Source organism: Ostrea edulis, chromosome 1 (genome assembly GCF_947568905.1).
Source record: "Ostrea edulis chromosome 1, xbOstEdul1.1, whole genome shotgun sequence".
In the NCBI taxonomy this organism is placed as follows: Eukaryota; Metazoa; Mollusca; class Bivalvia; order Ostreida; family Ostreidae; genus Ostrea; species Ostrea edulis.
In genome coordinates, this window is record NC_079164.1 from 82,935,233 (window position 1) to 82,957,757 (window position 22,525).

Sequence of the window (22,525 nt, forward strand, 5' to 3'; positions counted from 1 at the left end):
AATCGCATATCGATGCCGAGACACGCCTTTCAGCGAAAATATCAGCGTTTTCTTCCCCAGGAGGTAAATGGAGAACGACCCACCGTGGGATTCCAACGATAACGGCCATTGAGCAGTGGGTTTTTTTTTCAACGTCCCACACGTACTGTGACACGGAATATCTCAGAGGACCCGTGACATTCATACCTGATGCCGAGCGTTTGGCGATGGAACTATCACTGCCTGTTTTAACGGTCTGTCGCAGCCGGGATTCGAACCCCGACCTTCCGCATGCAGGTAACCCCGACCTTCCGTATGCAGGGCGAAGGCTCTACATCAAGACCACTGCGGTGGTTCGGTGTGTAATAATAATAATAATATCCTTTATTTATACAGGATTGCACAATAAGTTGTATAAACTAGTTTACAATGCTGTCCTGTCTATAACATATATAATAATAATAATAATAATACCATATTTATATAGCACCCTTTTCATACACTATGTACGCTCAAAGGTGCTTTACAATGGATATATACCTTACAACAGAATGTTATACACATAATACATAGAAAATAAATAAAACATTAAAAGATGTACCTATCCTCATTGTACATATAAAACATGAAAACACAAGATACCATAAATATGCTAGATAAGATTAAACATCAGTATCAGGGCGTATTAAAATAATAATAATAATGAAATACACACCCGCACACACAGCATATAATGTCTCAGGTATAATACATTAAAACACACAATTCCCTTTCTTTTTTGCTTTCTTTTATGTATATATATATATATATATATATATATATATATATATACATATCGAGAACATATATCACAAATCATGGAAATACCACAATTTATATACATAAAGATAAGAACTAAATGAAAAGAGACAATAAACAAACGAGTATTATTGTGGATCAAAATAATGTTTAAGATAGGCTTATTTAAAAGATGTGGTAGTTGTGCATTTTCCTATAAAATCTGGTAATGAGTTCCATAAAATTGCTTCTGAAATGATAAAAGGTCTTCTAAAATATTCTGTTTTGGCTCTTGTAACATAGATAAAATTAGTAGAGCTCTGTCTTGTATTTCTTGTGTTTACCTCATTCACATATCTAAAAACATGCAAATATACTCTGGAATCATATGATGTAAAACTTTAAACATAAGAATAATTTTTCGATAAATAAAATAGTCAATCAAAGGCATCCATCTCAAATTTGATAGCATGCAAGAAGTTGACACTGAATGAGGTATTTGATATGAAAAATGATCCTTGCTGCCCTCTTTTGTAATTTAAAAAGCCTATCAATATTTGTCTTGTTCTTTGTATCCTGCCATACTGTACAACAATAATTAAAATGAGGAAAAACAATAGTATTGTAAATTTTGAATTTTTTAAATTTTAAACTTCTTGCGTATAAAGAATTAATTAGATCAGTAAAAGGTAAACATGTAAAATATCAAAATCTTGACTTTATACAATCTTAAATGCCTTCTGAAATAAATAGAAAGTATCGTAGATATAAAAGACATGTTCTATATGCAATAAATACGTAATTCAAGTCTAATCAACATCTGAATGATCATATCATAATAAAGCACCAGCATGCAAAGTCAAAATATCATCATATAATGAAGTACCATCACAACACGAATATTATTCACATAAGGCAGTTGAGGCGTTCCATATGATTTACAGGGATGCGTAATTTGCTCGAGCTCCAATACCACAGCAGGGCGTCAGTTCCAATTGCATAGTGAATCAAATAATCTAACTGTAAATAGTAGAAATATCGACCTGATCTTTGCTTTTTGTTGAAAGACGTCATTATCGCATTCCGTGAATACTGATTAGGAGGACAGTACTCTTTGATAAGGTCCGAAAATCCATATAAATGTAACGTCGATCCTAACCCAATTTAATCAGCAGGTGCTTAAAGATGTTGTATAATTTGGTTGTGGATGGTGTTGAAACCAAAGTGACCATCAACGATGACGATGTAAAGTTCGAATCAAATGACAATGCAGAGCGTAAGTATAACGTTATGTTTCCTTACCGTGAATTCATCAGCTTTACTGAAATACAAATTTTAATAGATAGAAATACCTTACCATGGAATGCGTTTAAATAGAATTGTTTCAAGGAAAAGGCACAAAAATGAGATATATTTCGTAGTCCAAAGTAATTCATTGTAGAAACGTACTTGATTTCATGAATGTTTCGTATTTAGATGACCCCATTAACGTTCGGTGTAAATTTTAAGCAACAGAGATTCTCAATTATGCATGATATGACCTCCAAAGCGATGTAGGTATTATGGAAGCCCAAATATAACAGAGATAGAGAACAATGCAATATGTTTAAGTTAATACGAGAATGTTTCCATGTAAAATCTCTTCAGATAAGATAGATAACAAGTATTGGTGATATCATCTTACAGACAAGAAAACGAGAAAATTATGTAAAGTGTACTTTAAACTAGCAAATTAAAATATTAACACACGCACCTAACAAATTAAATATCACAATATAAAAAGGAAATTATTGTTCGCCTACATACCATTACGTAAGTTTCTTGAAGCTAATAGAAAATGTTATAATAACATGGATTTTGTTACACAAGAAAATCAATTTCAATACAGTGACCAATATCGGATGCATAACAAGGATTTTGAGCATTGATGGGAAAGTTTGTTGATTATATGGGCCAGACACAGCGTATATCATTTTATACCTAATGACACGGTTCAAACTCCCGGTTACGAAGCGAGCCCACTACATGTACAACTACCGTGCCCGGTCTATGGCAGCTAAAATATTGGTATGCACACTATATATTGAAACATAATTGTCTTATTGGTAAGTGAATGAAAAATATCCGACAGGGGCAACGAAAAGTTCTAAGTAAAGGGGCTTATTCCGTTGTTGACCAAACATAAATTGTGAAAACTTTTGAAACCCACAGCTTATTTCGGTTCAACTATGTTCAATAGGAAGCCGCTTAAAACAGAGTACGTCATTCACAACGTATAAATACGTTAAAAGTATCTACCTTAATTGCGAAATATTGGAACCATTATTTCGTCCCTGATTCTGTCGCGGTTTTAATATTTAGTATAAACGTACATAGAAGAAAGATGGCCATTTCGGTAGACAATGAGGTTTGGGGGAGGGCAATTGCGATGATAACTTTAACCACATTCAACATCCATATATCATATAGAGTTCGTCAAATCAAATCTCAAAGGAGCTTAAGAATTATTTATTGTATATTGTTGAACGTCCCTCTGTAGTTTTACCTAAACAATACAACATTGGGATACTTTAACAGATAGTTTTATACATTTCGTATTTAGTCAGTTACCAGTTCGATGATGTCATAGGATGTGAGGAGACCATGGTGGGATGGGTATGGAAAACGGAAGTGACCCGAGTGTGGCTAATCGAACATGAATCTTCCAATTTATTGGTGAAGAAGTGCATAGTCGTGTCAGGGAATGAACGAAAACGTTTTCAACAAGCTTTAACAAGGAAGACAGTAAAGGGTACATTTGTATATCATAATGAACTATTTGTGTTTATCAATAATGGTTGGGTCGTGATCGGTTCTTAAAACTTGTTTTCTACATATAATGTATAATATCTACAGAAACAAAACGTCCCAAACGACTACTGGTGATGATAAACCCTAATGGAGGCAATGGTACCGCTAGGAAGGATTTCAGGGATATAGTAGAACCCGTTTTCAGACTTTCTGGAATATCTATGGATATCATCTGTACGTATGGTCAATTTACTAGTTCACAATTCTCTAAATGTTAATGAAAATTTACTTAAAAGTAGATAAAATCAATTTTTATAGTTCCTTCGAGAATAGTTCTCCTACATGCATATTAATATATCTTCAAAATATATAACCTTTTCTACGATCTAGGCTTTTCCAGTAAGCTTGTAAACTCATACGGTGACATAGAACCTAGTTTTTAATTGATTGATTGATTAAATATTGTTTAACGTCCCCCTCGAGAATATTTTACTCATATGGAGACGTCACCACTGACAGTGAAGGACAGCAAAATTTAGGCCTATGCTCGGTGCTTATGGTCATTGAGCAGGGAGGGATCTTTATCGTGCCACACGTGTTGTGACACGGGGCTTATTATTTTCGGAATCATCCGAAGGACCGCCCCATTTAGTCGCCCCTTAAGACAAGCAAGGGGGTACTGAGGACCTATTCTACCCGGATCCCCACGGGATACCTAGGTTTTAAGGTTTCCTTAAACTCATATATATTACGGAATACTTGGCGAATGATGTATAACAATATTTTAATACTTCGAGTGTGTCGTAACTGATATCAATCTCATGACCTCCTAATCAAAGTAAATAAAGTATTTCATCGTAAAAATGTCTTCTAGTTTTTTTTTTCTATTTCAGTCTCTGAGCATCCTGGTCATTTAATTGATGTTACTAAAAGTTATGACTTTACCGATACTGATGGGTAAGTCTGTACAATTGAATGTTATGTATGATAACACCAGCTTTATTGTCTTCACAATTTATGCAGCGGTTAGTCATGATATATAATGTGTTAACTCTAGGATCGTACTACTTGGAGGTGACGGGACTTACCATGAAGTACTCAACGTATTGATGAGAAAAAGACAGGAGGAACAAGGCGTGGATATTAACGACCCAAATGCAGCATTATATCCCTTGAACATTCCATTCGGCTTGATACCGACTGGTAATTGTGTTTCCTTATTATGATTATGGCTTGGTTTTGAAGATTGTGTATGTAACATTCATATAACGAAGACCGCGTTGTTAATGGTGTGTTGTTTTTACAATATCAAAAAGGATCATGTAGCAATTGGTCATTGAATACCACAGGGACCCGGGCTGTGCTAACGGCCGCTCTTCACGTCATTCAAGGTAAGGTGGACCTGATCGGATTTTTGGGATACCCTTGGAAAAAGTTGTAAATAGTCATTCAATAATTCGTAAAGTTTTTCAAGATTTCATTGATATCCTATAAGATCCAAAATAAAAGATATAATGCGTAGCATGTTGAAATGTGATTTCGTATTCAATTCAGGGATTGGAATTTGAAAACATGAATAATTTATAGAAATCGATTGCATGCTTATGTTAGTCTATAATTTGTATATCGAAACAAATTCTTGTCTTGATTTAATGTTAACAATCGATAAATTCTCATGCACAAGATTTGAATGAAGTTTTACCACATTTATCACTTAAAAGACTAATTTTAGGATTCATACAATAATTTAGTATTTTCATAAAATAAAATTTCGACGATTTTGATGATACATTTTCCCCTGTGTACTATATTGAAAATGCAATGTAGTGCCTATGCACCATCATCAGGGTGATATATTTGAATATGGTGATATCTCTGTGAGATGGTCAAAGTAACACATTCCAAAACGTTTCTGTAAAGCAGATGCACGTCACCCTATCTAAAGTTAAACGTTACCCCCATTATCTTACATTTTCAGTAGATTCTTTTTTCTTATATCTGTAATAGAAGAAGAAAACCAAAATAGAAATTCCAACAGAAATCCTCAAATATTTTGTTGAGAAAAATTCCTGAAACCATAGCTTATGAACAATACTTTGTAGTTTTAATGTTTAAGGTTTAGGTGAGTACTTGGAAAACGTTCAGTGTAAGCTGGAGATCACTGAACATGGTCGAGTCTTCGACAAATTATGAAAGAAAAGTGTTGTTAGATATATCGGTCACATTTGCTCAAATTCTCATCAGGAAGAACCGTGGCCTCTCCCCTGATAACTGTATTCAACAATGGTAAACTTCTAGGATTTGGGTGTGCTGGCTTTAGCTACGGATTCCTTACGAATGTTGTTGTTCGCTGTGAAAGGGATTTCCGCTGGCTAGGACGATCCCGATACAAACGTAAGTTCAAATAGTTTCTTTCTAGCTTGGATTCTTCTCGTAATCATATATGTTCAAGAAGTTTGTGCATGAAAACTACGTCACAAAACTTTGGTTAGATATGACAAGATCTCATCTTCTCGTACCCTCTAAAAATAGATGAATGGAGATTGTTTGCGCAACGTTCAATGAAGATAAATTCACTTTTGTTTTGATTCTTTCAAGTGATTTGCTTGTGGGTACTCCTCTTTGAAAATCTTTCTCAATACATTTACGATGCCAAAGTAACCTTCCACACATCGTAAGTAGACCATCAGTGAGTTTGAAAAATCACATTATAGAGGTATGACAAGTTTTTATCTTTTGTGGAATTCACAACTATCGGACATTTGTTTTTACTCTATTATTCATTTCATTTCAAACATCATTCTGATCTACGCAAGTGTTCTGAAGTTATGTCTGGGTTTTTTTTTTAAATACTAACGTTTCTCATTGACAACGTATACACAGTCTTTGGTGTACCAACAACCTATCGTATATGTATTCCTATATCAGAGTCACCGAGCGACGGAACACTAAAACCAACGAGACAGAGATCTTTGTTGCTGATAGAAAACTCACTGGATACACTTCTTATACTTCTGATACAGGTAATAACTCATTCCCTATAATCTTGACATCTTAATCTTATTTGTTATAATATATTAACCTTTCCTTTACTCTATATGTTAAGGGAACATTAATTAGTATTCCTGTCGGTTTTCTAACGTATAACACGTCATAACGAAGTTGAAATCATTCCACTTGAAAACAGAAGTTAATTGAAGCAAAGGCAATATAATGTTTTCATTTTAAAAGTTTATCTTTCATTTAACAATCATCAAAACATAAAAAAAGAATTTATTACCGGTCGACAGGGGATGCTCACTCCTCCTAGGCACCTGAACCCACCTCTGGAGTGTCCAGGAATCCGTGTTTGCCCAAATATCTATTTTGTATTGCTTATGGGATTTGAAATTGATCACTGTTCGTTATCTTCACCTGTCGTTCAAATCAATTGATGTAAATATGATGTTCGCATATTGATATCATTTATAGAGTACTGTAACATTTCAAAAAATTCAAAATTGAATGTTGAAATCAATTTTGATGTTTTCTGGTAAATATTTAATAACCGGTCTACATTAAAAATATATATCGAGGCCATCATTAGCCTTTCTCTCTCGAAATGAAATGCAAAAGATGAAGTTTTGAATGTTTGATTATGTTCTTAGGTAATTGGTCGGTTGATATCATTGGGTCAAATGCTGTCTGATGTATTTCATACCGATTGTTAGGCCGTTCTTGGTACACTGATTTTGACTACGGATAACTCCGTTTACCTGATCAAGATATAGGCCCCACGGCGGGTGTGACTGGTCAACAGGGGATGCTTACTCCTCCTAGGCACCTGATCCCACCTCTGGTGTACCCAGGTGTCCGTGTTTGCCCAGCTCTATTTTGTATTGCTTATAAAAGTTATGAGATTGATCACTGTTCCTTATCTTTATTTACATAACAATATTTCTTAAACTTCAATGCATTTTAGTGATCTATAACCGGAAGTTCTGGGACATGATGATCTTCAACGGGAATACGATCTTTAATGGAAAACCCCTGATAGACGCCACTAAAATGTTTGTCCCCAAGCCAACGATGTTTTCTTCTGTTGTTTTATTCGACACGATATCACCCGGATCTGTACGCAAGTTTTTCAAACTCAGTTTTGGAAATAAGTATCTGGTAAGACTATGTTGTCAAAGTATGTGTTCTTTAAAGTAACATTCATTTAACTTGCTTGCGTTGAATGCTTAATTGAAATAGGAATACAGAATTAAGAGTCTGTTTCGTGTTAATATCTTCAACTTTTTCAAGATTCACTGAACTAGTTTTGATTAATTGTATTGCAAAGTATCCTTAGATAAAGGGAAATTGAGTGTATTCATTGACGAATAATGTCTTCGTCCATGGCAATAAGTGCGATACATATGAATATTTAAATTTTTCGCCCTCTACTGAAAAAGAAATGCTAAAACTTCCATAAAAGACATCACAGAGTCCTCCGTATCTCCTTCGTGCTTCGATATCTTATTGCAATAAATATCAACCGCTAAGTAACAACTCACCTTTATGACAAACGGGATAATTTCAGCTTCTTCATCGTCAACTTTCCATATTTATGTGGCATGTTTCATTATCACTCCCATACCGTGTTTAATCCCTCAACTGATTCGGTATGCAAGAGTTGGTTATGTATGTGATCAGTTTACAAATTGAGGCAGCCCCTGATAGACGCCACTAAAATCTTTGTCCCCGAGCCACGGGGTTTTCTGTTTAAAGACATTAGTTTGCAAATTATGTGGTCGTTATAGCAATATAGTTTGCCAATAAGCCTATCTTTGATTCAATGGTTGTCTGACAGGAGGTGTTTACTCCTCCTAGGCACCTGATCCCACAGTTGGTATATCCAGGGGTTCGTGTTTGCCCAACTCTCTATTTTCTATTGCTTATAGGAGTTACGAAATTGATCACTGTTTGTCATCGTCACCTTTCATGTTTCATACTGATTGTTAGGCCTTGTTGGCACGCTGATTTTGACTAAGGATTACTCCGTTTACCTGATCAAGATATGGGCCTCACGGCGGGTATGACCGTTCGACAGGGAATGTTTGCTCCTCCTAGGCACCTGATCCAACCTCCGGTATATTCAGGAGTCGTTGTTTTCCCAACCTTTTTATTTTGTATTCTTCCTAGGCACCTGATCCCACCTTTGGTGTGTCCAGAGGTCTGTGTTTGCCCAACTATCTATTTTGTATTGCTTGTAGGAGTTATGAGATTGATCACTGTTCGTTATCTTCACCTTGCATTGATCAATGCTATCTTCACTTTTCATTCATACAATAAAAATTTGTATATCTTCCAAATATAATCCACATGGTTTGACTAAAAGACTGGTTTGTTGTTTGGTAAATATTTCACTGAGAGACGTTACTAATTTTATGTGCCACAGAATTTGAGCTACACATGGCGCTTAGAGCCGTAGCAGTAATATTTTTTTTTATCGTACCAATGTCTAAGGACAATGCATTGTAACATGGCGCATTTTTTAATGACTACTGATAGTGTAGTTCAAGATAAAGTAAAACAGGTTTCTATGACAGTAGGTTTGTTGTAGATGAAGGAACTTGTCGATAAGGAGCAAATCAGCAGCTGCACCACCGTGGGCGAAGACAAAATATGCAACACTTTTTACAGTTATATCCCTATTGCGGGTGTTATGGTGCACATATGCCATTAAGTTTATTGTTTTCAAAATTAAACTGGTAGATTTAAATTGTCTGTATTAACGTACATGTATTTCTGCATGCCACTCCCTTTCTTTCCCATTAATTAAGATACTTTCAAAAGTAATATTAAAATCATTGAACGATGAAATAATATACAACACCTAATATCCATGCTCAGTTTATTGAAATATATAATGTTCCTGATAGGTAAACATGTCCTTAATTCAATTTTTCAACTTTTCAAACAACAGACAAGTTTCTGCTACGTGTAATACAGTGTATAAATACATTTAAGATTACACATTAATGTTACATTCATTGTACATGTATTTTCCAGGACGATTTAGGTAGTGACATGGATGTTTTACATCCTTTTTTCAGGACGAATTAGGTAGTGACATGGATGTTTTACATATTCGAGGAATCAAGATGGAATTAATAGGAGGTTTGGATGACACAGAACCGGATACAGCACCGGCAAAGAGAACAGTCATACTAGATGGGGAGAAGTATGAACTGGAATCTCCATCTTGTCAATTCTGGTACACATATATTATATATCATGCATGTCTAAAACAACTCCTCTGCCCATGAAAATCCCGACATTTTCATTCTTTTTCTTATGGTAATGTAGCACGGACGGAAAATGCATGCGGTCGAACTTCATTAATTCAATCTTAAAGCTTCAAGTACTAGTAAAAGTACATTCTAAAGAAAATAGGTAGATGTCAAAACCTATTGCTATTCATTGGGACGTGAGGTATTGCTGTTCATGTCATTCGATTGCAAATGCGACACAAAATGATCAAGTTTCAATTAAAACACAAAGCTTAGTAATTAAAAAGATAGTTCGATTAGATTAAATTTTATAACAAACTTTGATTGATTGGTTAATATTCATTAAAATAATTTAACTGTACAAATTGAGATGTTATTTAAATTCTCTTAGTCGGAAAAACGCAGTGTGAAAATTGCAAACTTGAATTACTCTGATCACAGTATTTACTAACATGGAATCTGAAATTAATTTACTATTCAAACTAACATCTTCAGTAGATGTAGATTATAACTACCTTTTTTTAGCTTGTCCAATATGTTTGATTCATATAAAATTCAAAATCAAAGTAATTATTTTTTCTGAGTTGAATTCTAGAGAGTGGAATTGTCGTGAATATATTCAGAAATGTGAAGGTGAAGATATCAAATAACGATATTTACATTTACTTTTCATAGTTTGGAAATATGTTTTGTTACGTACTGTAGCGAACATCATTCTTGCAGTGCCCATCATAATGAAACTAGAATTCAAAGACAATGTGGGGATCCGGGTTAGAATAGGTCCGCAGTACCCCTTGCTTGTCGTAAAAGGCGACTAAATGGGGGTGTTCCTTCGGATGAGACCGCAAAAACCGAGGTCCCGTGTCACAGCAGGTGTGGCACGATAAAGACCCCTCCCTGATCAAAGGTCATAAGCGCCGAGCATAGGCCTAAATTTTGCAGCCCTTCACCGGCAGTGGTGACGTCTCCATATGAGTGAAATATTCTCGAGAGGGACGTAAAACAATATTTAATCAATTAATCAAAGAAAACGTGAAAATTAACAGTGATGAAGCTCACAAATCCCAGTTTCATTGAAAAAAGATATTAACTGCAAACTAACAATTCAATTTTATGATAATCGGGATTATTTCAGCTTCTCCATCGTCAACTTCCCATATTTATGTAACAATATTACATTATAACCTGCATATGATGTTTATATCTCTCAACTGATTCGAAACACAATATCTTTTTCTGCGCATGATCAGTTTTTGAATTAATGCAAACAAGATCGTTATAACGACCATAGAATTTGCAAAATGCTGACTCTAAACGAGACTGTTGAAACCCCTGCACCATCAACTTGTTTGTCAGTAGCCTCCCTCGATTTGAAAACTGGCCATATTTAGAACAAGCTCTTGCGTATCGAATCAGTTGAGAAATATAAACACCATATACAGGTGATAATGGAATATTGCATATACTTCTTAATATCTACATGTATGTGAATAACTGCATGTATTTATACCTTTGCAATGTTTTAAGCCAAATAAATTCGCGAAATTGTGACTTGATATGGTGGTATAGTTTAACAAGAAACAATTCATTATGAAATTTATCGAATTAAAATCAATTTTCATTCGTAATCCTTATAAGTCAATTACATATTTACCTGGATTGTTTTCATAAGGTGATTATTATTTTTTAAATTTACAAAAGAATATATCTGAAAAATAATAAAATATTTCATCAGAGATATAAATCAAGAACTGATACACATTGTGAAATGTTAAACTGATCAAGACTAATGAATCATATCATGTCGACATCGTTGATCATCCATTTCATGACTCATATCATAACAGAGCACCTTAGCATTGATCTAAACATGCTCTCTATTTATCATATTTCAGGTATAAACTCGACGTTGTGCAGGTCTTTTCAAGTTACCTGTGAATTGCCTATAGTAAGCTTTCATAGTATTCTCGCACTCATAAACTTATCATTTAGCGTAAATATCATTTATCTATTTGCCTTTGCAACTTTTGTGAATAGATGCACTTCATTGCCCAATTGTTGATATTACAGTGCTTTTTCCCCATAGTGTATATTGTAACATTTTGTGTTATAAATCTAACAATGTTCTGTAAGGAACAATATTTATTTAATTCTCAGTCCTCTGTTATCAATGCCTTCCGTTTTCGTTTTATTCTTAAATGCTCCGTTAATCAAAACTTTGTGTCATGTTATTTGAAAACTAAGTGTTAATTACTGTTCACATTGACAAAAAAATGGCCATTGAACTATGTATGAATATATATATATATATATATATATATATATATATATATATATATATATATATAGCCGTAACAGGTACTCTTTCTGTATTAACATTTTAAATCGTTACACACTGAAGAGCCATACAACGCGGCAAAAGCGGTAAGGGTACATGTAATACATTTTATGTGGTACATGTTATACTTAGTGCACACACACACACACACACACACACACACACAAAGATATATAACACACACACAGACATATATATATATATATATATATATATATATATATATATGTGTGTGTGTGTGTGTGTGTGTGTGTGTGTGTGTGTGTGTGTGTGTGTGTGTGTGTGCTATATATAATTATATATACATACGTATATATATATATATATATATATATATATATATATATATATATGTATGTATGTGTGTGTGTGTCTGTGTGTGTGTGTGTGTGTGTGTGTGTGTGTGTGTGTGTTGTGCACTAAGTATAACATGTACCACATAAAATGTATTACATGTACCCTTACCGCTTTTGCCGCGTTGTTTGGCTCTTCAGAGTGTAACTGCCTCAATTAATCCCCAAGAAACCCTTTATCACAATCTAGAAATGGGGAGGGATAACGTATAAATAGCCTTTTTAAAAAATATATATATACATGTATATGCAAGGCGAAAATAACGAACAGTGATCAATCTCATAACTCCTACAAGCAATACAAAATAGATAGTTGGGCAAACACGGACCCCTGGACACACCAGAGGTGAGATCAGGTGCTTAGGAAGAGTAAGCTTCCCCTGTTGACCGGTCACACCCGCCGTGAGCCCCATATCCTGATCAGATAAACGGAGTTATCCGCAGTCAAATCAGTGTGCCAAGAACGGTTTAACAATCGGTATGAAACACGTCAGACAGCATTTGACCCAATGTGAGGTTGTATTGACGAACTAGATCGTTATAACGACCATAGAATTTGCGAAATGCTGACTTCAATCGAAACTGTTGAAATCTCTGTACCATCAACTTGTTTGTCAGTAGCTTACCTCGATTTAAAAACTGACTATACCCAGAACAAGCTCTTGCATATCGAATCAGTTGAGATATATAAACACCATATGCAGGTGATAATGGAATATTGCTACATAAATGTGGGAAGTTGACGATGGAGAAGCTGAAATCATCCCGTTTGTCATACAGTTGAGTTGTCAGTTTGCCGTTAATGTCTACTTCAATAAAATATCTAAGTATGAAGCAGAAGTGGACGACTCTGTGGTGTCCTTTATTTCGAGCTCACAGGGATATATCAAATCGACATATGAATGAAAGCTATCATTGTTAATAGACAAAACGTCATCGATATATCTAAAAGTCGAATTGAAAGTCACAGCGAGAGATTTTTTCTTCTCACGTAGAAGTTTTTGAATAAATTCTGCTTCATATGAATATAAAAACAGGTCAGCTAACAAAGGAGCACAATTTGTGCCCATGGGAATTCCAACAGACTGTTGGAAGACCTGATCAGCAAAAACCACGAAGATATTGTCAATGAGGAACTCTAGCATATTTTTTATTTCAACTTCAGAGTACTTGTGCGTGGAATCAGAGTGGTGTTTAACAAAGTATATTATTTGGAAGCATACAATTTTGGTTGTAATAAAATATCCTTGGATATTCCCACTTATTTCTCACCTATGGTTCCAGGAGCCCATTGGATTGGATATATTTCTTTATTAATTACATACGTATATATATATTAATACATACACGATATTACTTTAAAGACCCATCTCATGACCGTACGGTCAGTGAAAATGTAGGCGGAGCCTAATCTAAACAGATGTTATTTACCTGGAGTGACCAGGATCTACCAAGGTGTTAATTGCTATATCTCATGGCACTCAAAGAAATACACAGAGGCAGAACATGGTAGAAATCTACCTGTCCATGCTTTTTTTTATATATATAGTTTTGATATACACAGGACCTGTCTCAGGGACCTCTGCAGAGTTTCTGTGGTCATAGTGTTAGGTTGTATTCCTAAGGGTAGCTGACACACATTCTACACCCACTCCTCTTTCTCTCTGTCATTGACTCAATGAATAATTTCTGTTATAAATATAGAGGTATCATAAATTGATGACATAAATTATTTCAATAGGTTACAAGTTTTAGAAATAATTGTACAAATTATTATTTGATTTCTGATTGTGTAATTTATAATACATGTACAGGTATATAGAGGGGGAAAATTACAATTATATTGAAATTGCATTGTTCAGGGACCTTTATCAAAACAATTGAATTACAAGAAAATAGCAGTTGTGGACAGGTCATTGCAATCAAAAGTCAGGTAGACTGCGCTTCCTCAAGATCTAAAGAATGCCTGTAGATACTGGCTGTTATTGTTATCAAAACACCTCTCTGGGGTAGCCCCAGACCACAGTGTCTGCAGATGTCACTCCACCTGAGATCTATTGTTAAATGTTTGATTGGCAGGCAGCTTACAATTTGGGGGTGTCAACTTAAAATTGGGTCTTTAAGAAAATGAATATATAAGATATATATATATATATATATATATATATATATATATATATATATATATATATATAGGTAAAAAATAAAAATGAAACACGAAGACGTTTTTAGATAGATAGATAGATAGATATATATATACGCATACATATATATACACATTCATATACATAAGTTCGATATTCATAATACTATATCAAATGTATACAAATATGGTAGATATGTTTTTCAATAAGCCATGCTGCCGTTGGGGAACAACCTTAAACACACAATATCCATATTTTCCTCTTCAGGCAACGCTACTGAAGGACAGACCCCTTCAGATAGTTTGACTATTTTTAATTATTATCATCACAAAGTCATAGAAATATCATAAAACCATTTATAATTAAACTTGAAATTCAGTGTTTTATAAGTCTCATATTGGTACATTAAGTTTGTTTTTACAAAATAGGAAATGTCATTAATATGTTCGTCTTTATTTTCATATCTTAACTTCATCTTTATTTTATATATGTATATGATAATAAATGATTTATTGAAGTGGAAATTTTATTTCCTTCATGAAAAAATCCTAATGCGTATTGCTGTAAACTGATATAAATTTTTTGCTATGTCGTACGTACGAAATACTAAGTTGTACGACCGAGATACTAAGTCGTACGTACGAGATAATAAGTCGTTATTACGAGATAATATGTCATACGTACGAGATACTAAGTCGTACGAACGACATAATAAGTCGTAATTACGAGATAATAAGTCGTATAAACGACATATAGTAAGTCGTACGTACGATATAATAAGTCGTTATAACGAGATAATAAGTCGTATTTACGAGATAATAAGTCGTACGAACGACATAATAAGTCGTAATAACGAGATACCAAGTTGTAATGACGAGATAATAACTCGTACAAACGAGATACTAACTCGTACGGACGAGATAGTAACTTGTACGTACGAGAAACACTAAGTCGTACGAACGACATAATAAGTCGTTATTACGAGATACTAAGTCGTAATAACGAGATGATATGTCGTAATAACGAGATACTAAGTCGTAATAACGAGATAATATGTCGTAATAACGAACTACTAAGTCGTATAACGAGATAAGTTGTATGAACGACATAATTAAGTTGTAATAACGATATACTAAGTTGTACGTACGACATAATAAGTCGTAATAACGAGATAATAAGTCGTAATTACGAGATAATAAGTCGTACGAACGAGATACTAAGTCGTAATAACGAGATAATAAGTTGTAATAACGAGAAAATAAGTCGTTATTACGACATAATTAAGCCTTATGAATGACATAATTTCACCAAACAACAAATATGGACGGCGTAGAAACAGTTGACGTGCTTGTAAAGTTTTATTTCAAGATAGGATTTAACCACAAAGAAATTTTGCAATCTCTAGCTTTTTATAATGGGATTGGGATTAATATTAGAAGCTTGAGACGTCTTATGGCAAAAATGGGTTTGTTTCACCGCAAGAGTTATTCAAATATTGCTGTGGCTATGTTTATAACGGAACAAGTTGACAAATCAGGCCAGTTACAAGGGTATAAACTGTTACACTTCAAGTGTATCAAGAATGGTTTTGTTGTAAATCAGGAGAGTGTTCGATTGTTGCTTCAATTTATTGACCCAGAGGGCGTTGAAACAAGACAGCGAAACAGACTTCAGAGGCGAAAATACTTATGCAGTGGACCCGGTTTTGTATAACACGTAGACTCTTATGATGAATTGAAGCCATACGGATTTTGCCTAAACGGTTGATATTGATAATATTAGCTGGAAAATCACCGGAAGTGTACATGAATTAACACAAACCTTCAAGTTATCTGTAACCTGCATGTACTCATTTATCTCTCGTCCAGGTTTTTTTCACATTGTAAACAATGAAATAATTAACAAAAGTGTTTACTAGTATATGTAATAAAGAATGTGTTTCTTTTGGTTCAGTTGCCTGCATACATTATATAGCTCCTAATCGTATAAAGTATACATGAAATGTTTTGGGAACTGTATATAGCGAATTCACTTCTTGCACACTACGATGCCTCAGCAGCATTGTTTACGAAAATTCCTAAGATTCTTCTTCAAAAAGTTCCAAGGACATATCTCAAATCTAGGGAAATTTTAAGGTCATTTTTAGACAAACTTTGGATGTAAACCAAAGCTGTCTTAGGAATATATAAGGCGTCTTAAAAGTAATTATGACATAAAGATACGCAAATTTTTAAAACGAGGTGTAAAATGATAGTGCGTGTCATAATTATACACTGTAGTTAAATTACCTTAAAGAAGAATGATTGCTATGTAAAAACAGCGAAGACAAATGCAATTTTATAATTTAATTATAGTTTAAATCAATAGAGAGAGAGAGAGAGAGAGAGAGAGAGAGAGAGAGAGAGAGAGAGAGAGAGAGAGTCAAAATTCAAATCCAGTACTCAAACTTTTATCTAATCTATCTATAGATAAAAGCTTGAGTACAGGATTTGATTTTTGACTTTTTTCTACCCCGATACCAAGAAAAAAGAATTGATTGAATATATACTGAATTGAATAAGACTTAGTATCTCGTTATTACGACATATTTTCTCGTTATTACGACTTAGTATCTCGTTATTACGATATATCATCTCGGTATTACGACTTAGTATCTCATAATGACGTCTTATTATGTCGTTCGTACGACTTAGTGTTTCTCGTACGTACAAGTTATTATCTCGTTCGTACGAGTTACAATGTAGTATCTCGTTCGTACGAGTTATTATCTCGTCATTACAACTTAGTATCTCGTTATTACGACTTATTATGTCGTTCGTACGACTTGTTTTCTCGTAAATACGAATTATTATAACGTTATAACGACTTATTATGCCGTACGTACGACTTAGTATATGTCGTTTATACGACTTATTATCTTGTAATTACGACTTATGTCGTTCGTACGACTTAGTATCTCGTTCGTACGACCTAGTATTTCGTACGTACGACATAGCATATCAATTGGCAGCAATACGCTTCCGTACTAATGCAACATGTTTTCATTTTAAATTAAATTTCAAATGATTTTCTAATTTCTTCCATATTAATTGTACGTTTCTATACTCAAAGATTAAATGTTTTGTGTCTTCGAGTGTTTGGCAAAACGGGCATTGATTAGATACGTTTTTATTCCATTTGTGAACATATTTATTATTATTGAGTAGATTTTGTAAGAGTTTGTAATTAAATTCTGCTAATTGCCCGTCTTTGATTTTAGTGATTTTTGACTGATGAATATTTGTTTTGTTTTCTTCAAAATTGAAGCTTTTTGCCTGAAATCTCTCACAGTAGGGTTTAATGAAGATTGTTGTGATAAATATATCATATATTGTTTTGCTATTTATCAAGTTTAGGGGTATTCTTCTCTTGTTTTCTAATAAAATGTTACTTTGTTTTCTTATGTTTATATAGACTCCTTTTGAAGTATCGTGATATTTTTGGACAGGTTTAATAACCCTTTTCAGTGTGTTATATTCGCAAATCCAGTTAGACTTGTTGACAAGAATAAAAAAAAAAAAAATTGATATTGTTTTCATCAAATAGGTCTTTAATGTATAGCATTCCACCTTTTATCCAATCTGTGTAGAAAAGAAGTTTACCATTAAATCAAGTCAAGTTGTTTAACCCTGTAGTTTGAGACAATACTTCAACGTCAGTCATCTCTTTTATTTTATGTGTTTTACGTTTGCATTCATTCAATGTACTGAGTACTTCGCAGTAAAATATTGGTAATGATTTGAAAATTTGCTTTATTTCATCAGCACTGGTTGTATTTGTCTTTATGAGATATTCGGGTGTAATGAATCTTTTAAGAATATACGAATTAAAGAAAGATTTTAAAGATGATTGTTTTTCATTGAAAATTCTTGTTACCCAAGAAGCCTTTTGGGACGTAAGTAAAGCATTCGATACTGTGTGGGGAAGAGGGCTAATGGTTACATTGCACAGTTTAGGTATTAGAGGCAAAATATGGAAGGTTATAGACGACTGTCACTATAACACTGAAAGTACTGTAATTGTTAATCAGTCTAAATCACGCTGGTTTCCTGTCCGGTAAGATGGCGTTTTATCAACCTTTTTATATCTTGTTTTCATCAACAATCTGTTAGACGAACTTCAACTCCTAAACACTAACTACCCTATGGTGTTCGACAACAATTACCATTCTCCAACTCTTACAGATGACATTGTCTCCAATCTATGATGAACACTGCTTACAAATTTGCTTGCAAATGGCGCTTCGAATTCAACGCTTCTAAATCCAATATTTTATCGTTTCATGTAAAAGGTCAAAGACAACCAGCAAACATAGACACATTGTTGGGGAACTCCAAATTACAATATGGACAAGTTCACAACCACCTTGGAATTCGTATTGACAGTATTATCAAATCAAGCTCTCGAATCTCTAACTCCTGTTCAAAGGGGTGGAAATCATTTTACGCACTATCCGACATGGATATATCCCGAGTAAACCCTATGACAATGGCTCATCTAAACAAAACAGTTGTTGTTCCGTCCATTCTCTACCGCTGTGAACTTTGGAATAACACTAATAAAGAAGATTCAAGAAGTCTTAACACAATTCAACACGGAATCATTAAACAAATTTTCAACCTCCCAAGACTCACCAAATCAGATATTTGTGGAAACATTTTTAATACCATACCAATCACTGCAGAAATTGACACAAGGAAATTTCATTCCATTGGCAGACTCTGTCGAATGAGAACTACCTTCCTAAAAAGATTTTTACATCACGCTTGTTTTCTTTTTCTGTATCAGCTTTCCAAGAACCAAATGGGCTTCATTTCGGATATCTTGTCTTACTAACTGTCGGATTATCTCCATGCATAGATTTCAACCGGATCATTCCCTCCTAAATAATCCTGAAAGTCTATAGTTCGCTATAGTTTGCTCTTACATGTACAAATACCAAACTACTCAACGTAAAAACCAATTCAATATTGATCCGGATTTCTTCCGCTTTAAAACCATCTTTTGCATATTTAAACCAACCTGCATGTGACATTCAGCAAGCTCCCTCGGTGAAATTCATAACCTTAAATTGACGTACAAGCTCACTGCGTCTAACCCCTTAGAAACACCTGTCCTTTGCGTGCTGTGTGGTCATGCTATCACTGACTTTTTCTCCCACGCAGCAGTCTCCTGTCCGTTACTCTCAAACCATCATACTGTATGGTGGAATTCTATATCAAACTTATTTGGCGTACATTTGGAAGCTGAACTTTGCGCCCTGCTAGAATACGATATATTCCTCACTCTTCTTAAACGCCCCACGCGGACAGTCCTACTACATTCAGAAATAATCAATTTCATGGAACTAAACGCTAAGTACATAGTCACCTTTTATGCTCTCTACAATAGGCTATTTAAACATCAAAGCATGTAAAAGGAATGCCCTAGTTGACCGCCGCGGTGACCGAGAGGTTAGAGCGTTCGCCCCGCATGCAGTAGGCCGGGGTTCGAATCCCGGTCGCGACAGATCAAAGTCGTTAAAACGGGTAGTGACAGTTCCATCGTCAAATGCTCGGCATCAGGTGTGAATGTCACGGGTCCTCGGAGATGACCTTAAAAACGGATGTCCCGTGTCACAGTAGGTGTGGCACGCTAAAGAACCCTCACTGCTCAATATCCGTAAGTGCCGAGCAAAGGCCTAAATTTGAAGCCCTTCGCCGGTCTTGGTGACGTCTCCATATAAGTGAAAAATTCTCGAGCGAGACGTTAAGATACACTCCATGATTATGTAGCAGATGACCGAAATAACGATCGTAGATGTTAAGCAAGATACAATCAATCAATCCTAGTCTGGCTCCAGTGTTCAGCACAATCCGATCTCATTTTTTCCATTATATACATGTACTAGTATATATATTGCCTTTTCTCACCTCTTTTTCCCTTCTTGTTTTTCAATGTACAATATATGATTTATTTACCTCATATTTTTTAGGTATTTTTTGGTCGCCGATAATGTAAAGGTATAGTTTATCCTTTGTATATATGTCGATAATCTCTAATAGAGGAAATTAAAAAAAAAATGAATGAATGTATATATGTGAAGATATGTAGTTTTATAATTTCATTTCTGAAATATTGTTAATGTCGTGATTATTTATAATGGGATTCTTGTCAATGCTTCATATTTACATTTTATGTTGGCATTCTGGGATATTTGTTTTAAAATGACATGTTTTGTATATAGATTGGTTTCTTCTTGATATTCAACCTGTTTGACTTTTGCTGTTATCTGATGTAGAGAATATAGATAGATTTTTAGAATGTTTACAATCTGCATTAACAGTCTACGTTCACTCATAAAACCCTCAGAAACCTTTGCAGATTAAATCACAAAAATTATGTCTTGCTTCAATTATGCTCGTTCCAGCACTTGAAATTGTTATACTATTGTGTACGAAATTTCCCCAGAATTTCAAAAAAATATCCATATATTAAAAATATCAGGAAGTGTGAAATTAACCAAATTTTCAATATTTTCCGAAGACGAGTAGCATTTAATGTCTCTATGAGCTGACAAATTTCAAGGGTGTCTCTTTCCCCAAAAACGTCATAATTAGTATTGAGGCCCTTTTTTCAGGAGGTGAGAAGGGACTGAATGTGTATTGAATTCTGTATATCAGCGATTTTGTCGGGCTAATCATTGCACAATATACAATACTATCTGGTTGACTTTTAGTTCGATACGTCTCAAATTGCAACAATCATATATAGTAGATATACGATGGCGAAACAGCGTGGTAAATGTCCTTTTCATCATAGATGTTTACGCTTCTATATGGCTTTACAGTGTGACTTCTGCTTTTCGCATAGTATTTACAGCATGTTTTGTCATGGAAAATGCAAAGTATTTTGGAGTGTGTTGTATGGCAAACGTATAAGGATGACATTGCAATGTCGGAATAGCATTCAACATGACATTACAAGGTCACACTACACCGTTACGTTAACATCTCAATGTCAATCCTACAAAAGCTGAAAGCTCTTTTTGGTTGGTTGAGTGATTGGGGTTTTATGCTGTTTTGGCAATATTTCGTCCATTTGACGGCGATTAATTAATTGAAATATGTTTGGTTGTTTGATGATAGCCCTATGGATGATACAAATTGTTGCCTGACAAGAACGAAGAGTTTAAAAAATGAAATACTCGGACTAAAGCCATACCTTCAAAAATGGTCATGCAAATTCAATGTACATTTTTGTTTATACTCAGTGTGATGATCATATGTAGAGAAGTGTGGCAAGTATGATGAAAGATGAAGATAACGAACAGTGATCAATCTCATAACTCTCACAGGCAATACAAAATAGAGAGTTGAGCAAACACGGACCCCTGAACACACCAGAGATGGGACCAGGTACCTAGGCGGAGTAAACATCCCCTATCGACCGGTCGCACCCGTCGCGAACGCTATATATTCATCAAGGAAACAGAGTTATAATAATAATAATAATACCATATTTATATAGCACCCTTTTCATACACTATGTACGCTCAAAGGTGCTTTACAATGCATATATACCTGACAACAGAAAGTTATACACATAATACATAGAAAATAAATAAAACATTTAAAAAGCAATGATATAAGAGGCGTTATCACATGTAAACAGTCCGTAGCTGTACTATCCTGATTGTATATATAAAACATGAAAACACAAGATACCATAAATATGCTAGATAAGAATAAACATCAGTTTCAGGGCGTATTAAATAATAATAATAATGAAATATACACACCCACACACAGCATATAATGTCTCAGGTATAATGCATTAAAACGTAGAATTCCCTTTTTTTAATAAAAC

The 22,525-nt window shown here is 34.4% G+C and overlaps 1 protein-coding gene and 1 long non-coding RNA gene across 6 annotated transcripts; one reads left to right on the plus strand and one right to left on the minus strand.

Moving 5' to 3' along the window:
• Positions 1-348: 348 nt before the first annotated feature.
• On the minus strand, positions 349-2,302 carry LOC130054246 (uncharacterized). Its single transcript, XR_008802538.1, has 2 exons — positions 2,206-2,302; positions 349-2,077 (listed from the first exon to the last, which is right to left on the minus strand). It is a non-coding gene; the product is annotated as an uncharacterized LOC130054246 (long non-coding RNA).
• On the plus strand, positions 1,700-20,977 carry LOC125678301 (ceramide kinase-like). Of its 5 annotated transcripts, XM_048916665.2 has the most exons (14): positions 1,909-2,032; positions 2,645-2,823; positions 3,359-3,547; positions 3,652-3,780; positions 4,440-4,503; positions 4,604-4,749; positions 4,863-4,937; positions 5,791-5,940; positions 6,145-6,220; positions 6,475-6,569; positions 7,508-7,701; positions 9,627-9,787; positions 11,699-11,751; positions 18,969-20,977. In XM_048916665.2, exons 3-13 carry the CDS (start codon positions 3,400-3,402, stop codon positions 11,739-11,741), a joined length of 1,281 nt encoding a protein of 426 aa, XP_048772622.2. In that variant the 5' UTR covers positions 1,909-2,032; positions 2,645-2,823; positions 3,359-3,399; the 3' UTR covers positions 11,742-11,751; positions 18,969-20,977. The 5 variants fall into 5 exon arrangements, with proteins under 5 accessions (XP_048772615.2, XP_056019281.1, XP_056019292.1 ...); XM_048916658.2 differs by lacking the exon at positions 2,645-2,823 and having other exon boundaries at positions 1,700-2,032; XM_056163306.1 differs by lacking the exons at positions 2,645-2,823; positions 18,969-20,977 and adding an exon at positions 13,660-18,523 and having other exon boundaries at positions 1,700-2,032.
• The last annotated feature ends 1,548 nt before the right edge of the window (positions 20,978-22,525 follow it).

Coding starts and splice junctions, on each gene's coding strand:
- LOC125678301 (XM_048916658.2), top strand. CDS start 1,942: ATGTTGTATAATTTGGTTGTGGATGGTGTTGAAACCAAAGTGACCATC. Junction 4,750..4,862: donor ATTCGGCTTGATACCGACTG/GTAATTGTGTTT, acceptor AATATCAAAAAG/GATCATGTAGCAATTGGTCA. Junction 5,941..6,144: donor AGGACGATCCCGATACAAAC/GTAAGTTCAAAT, acceptor GATTCTTTCAAG/TGATTTGCTTGTGGGTACTC.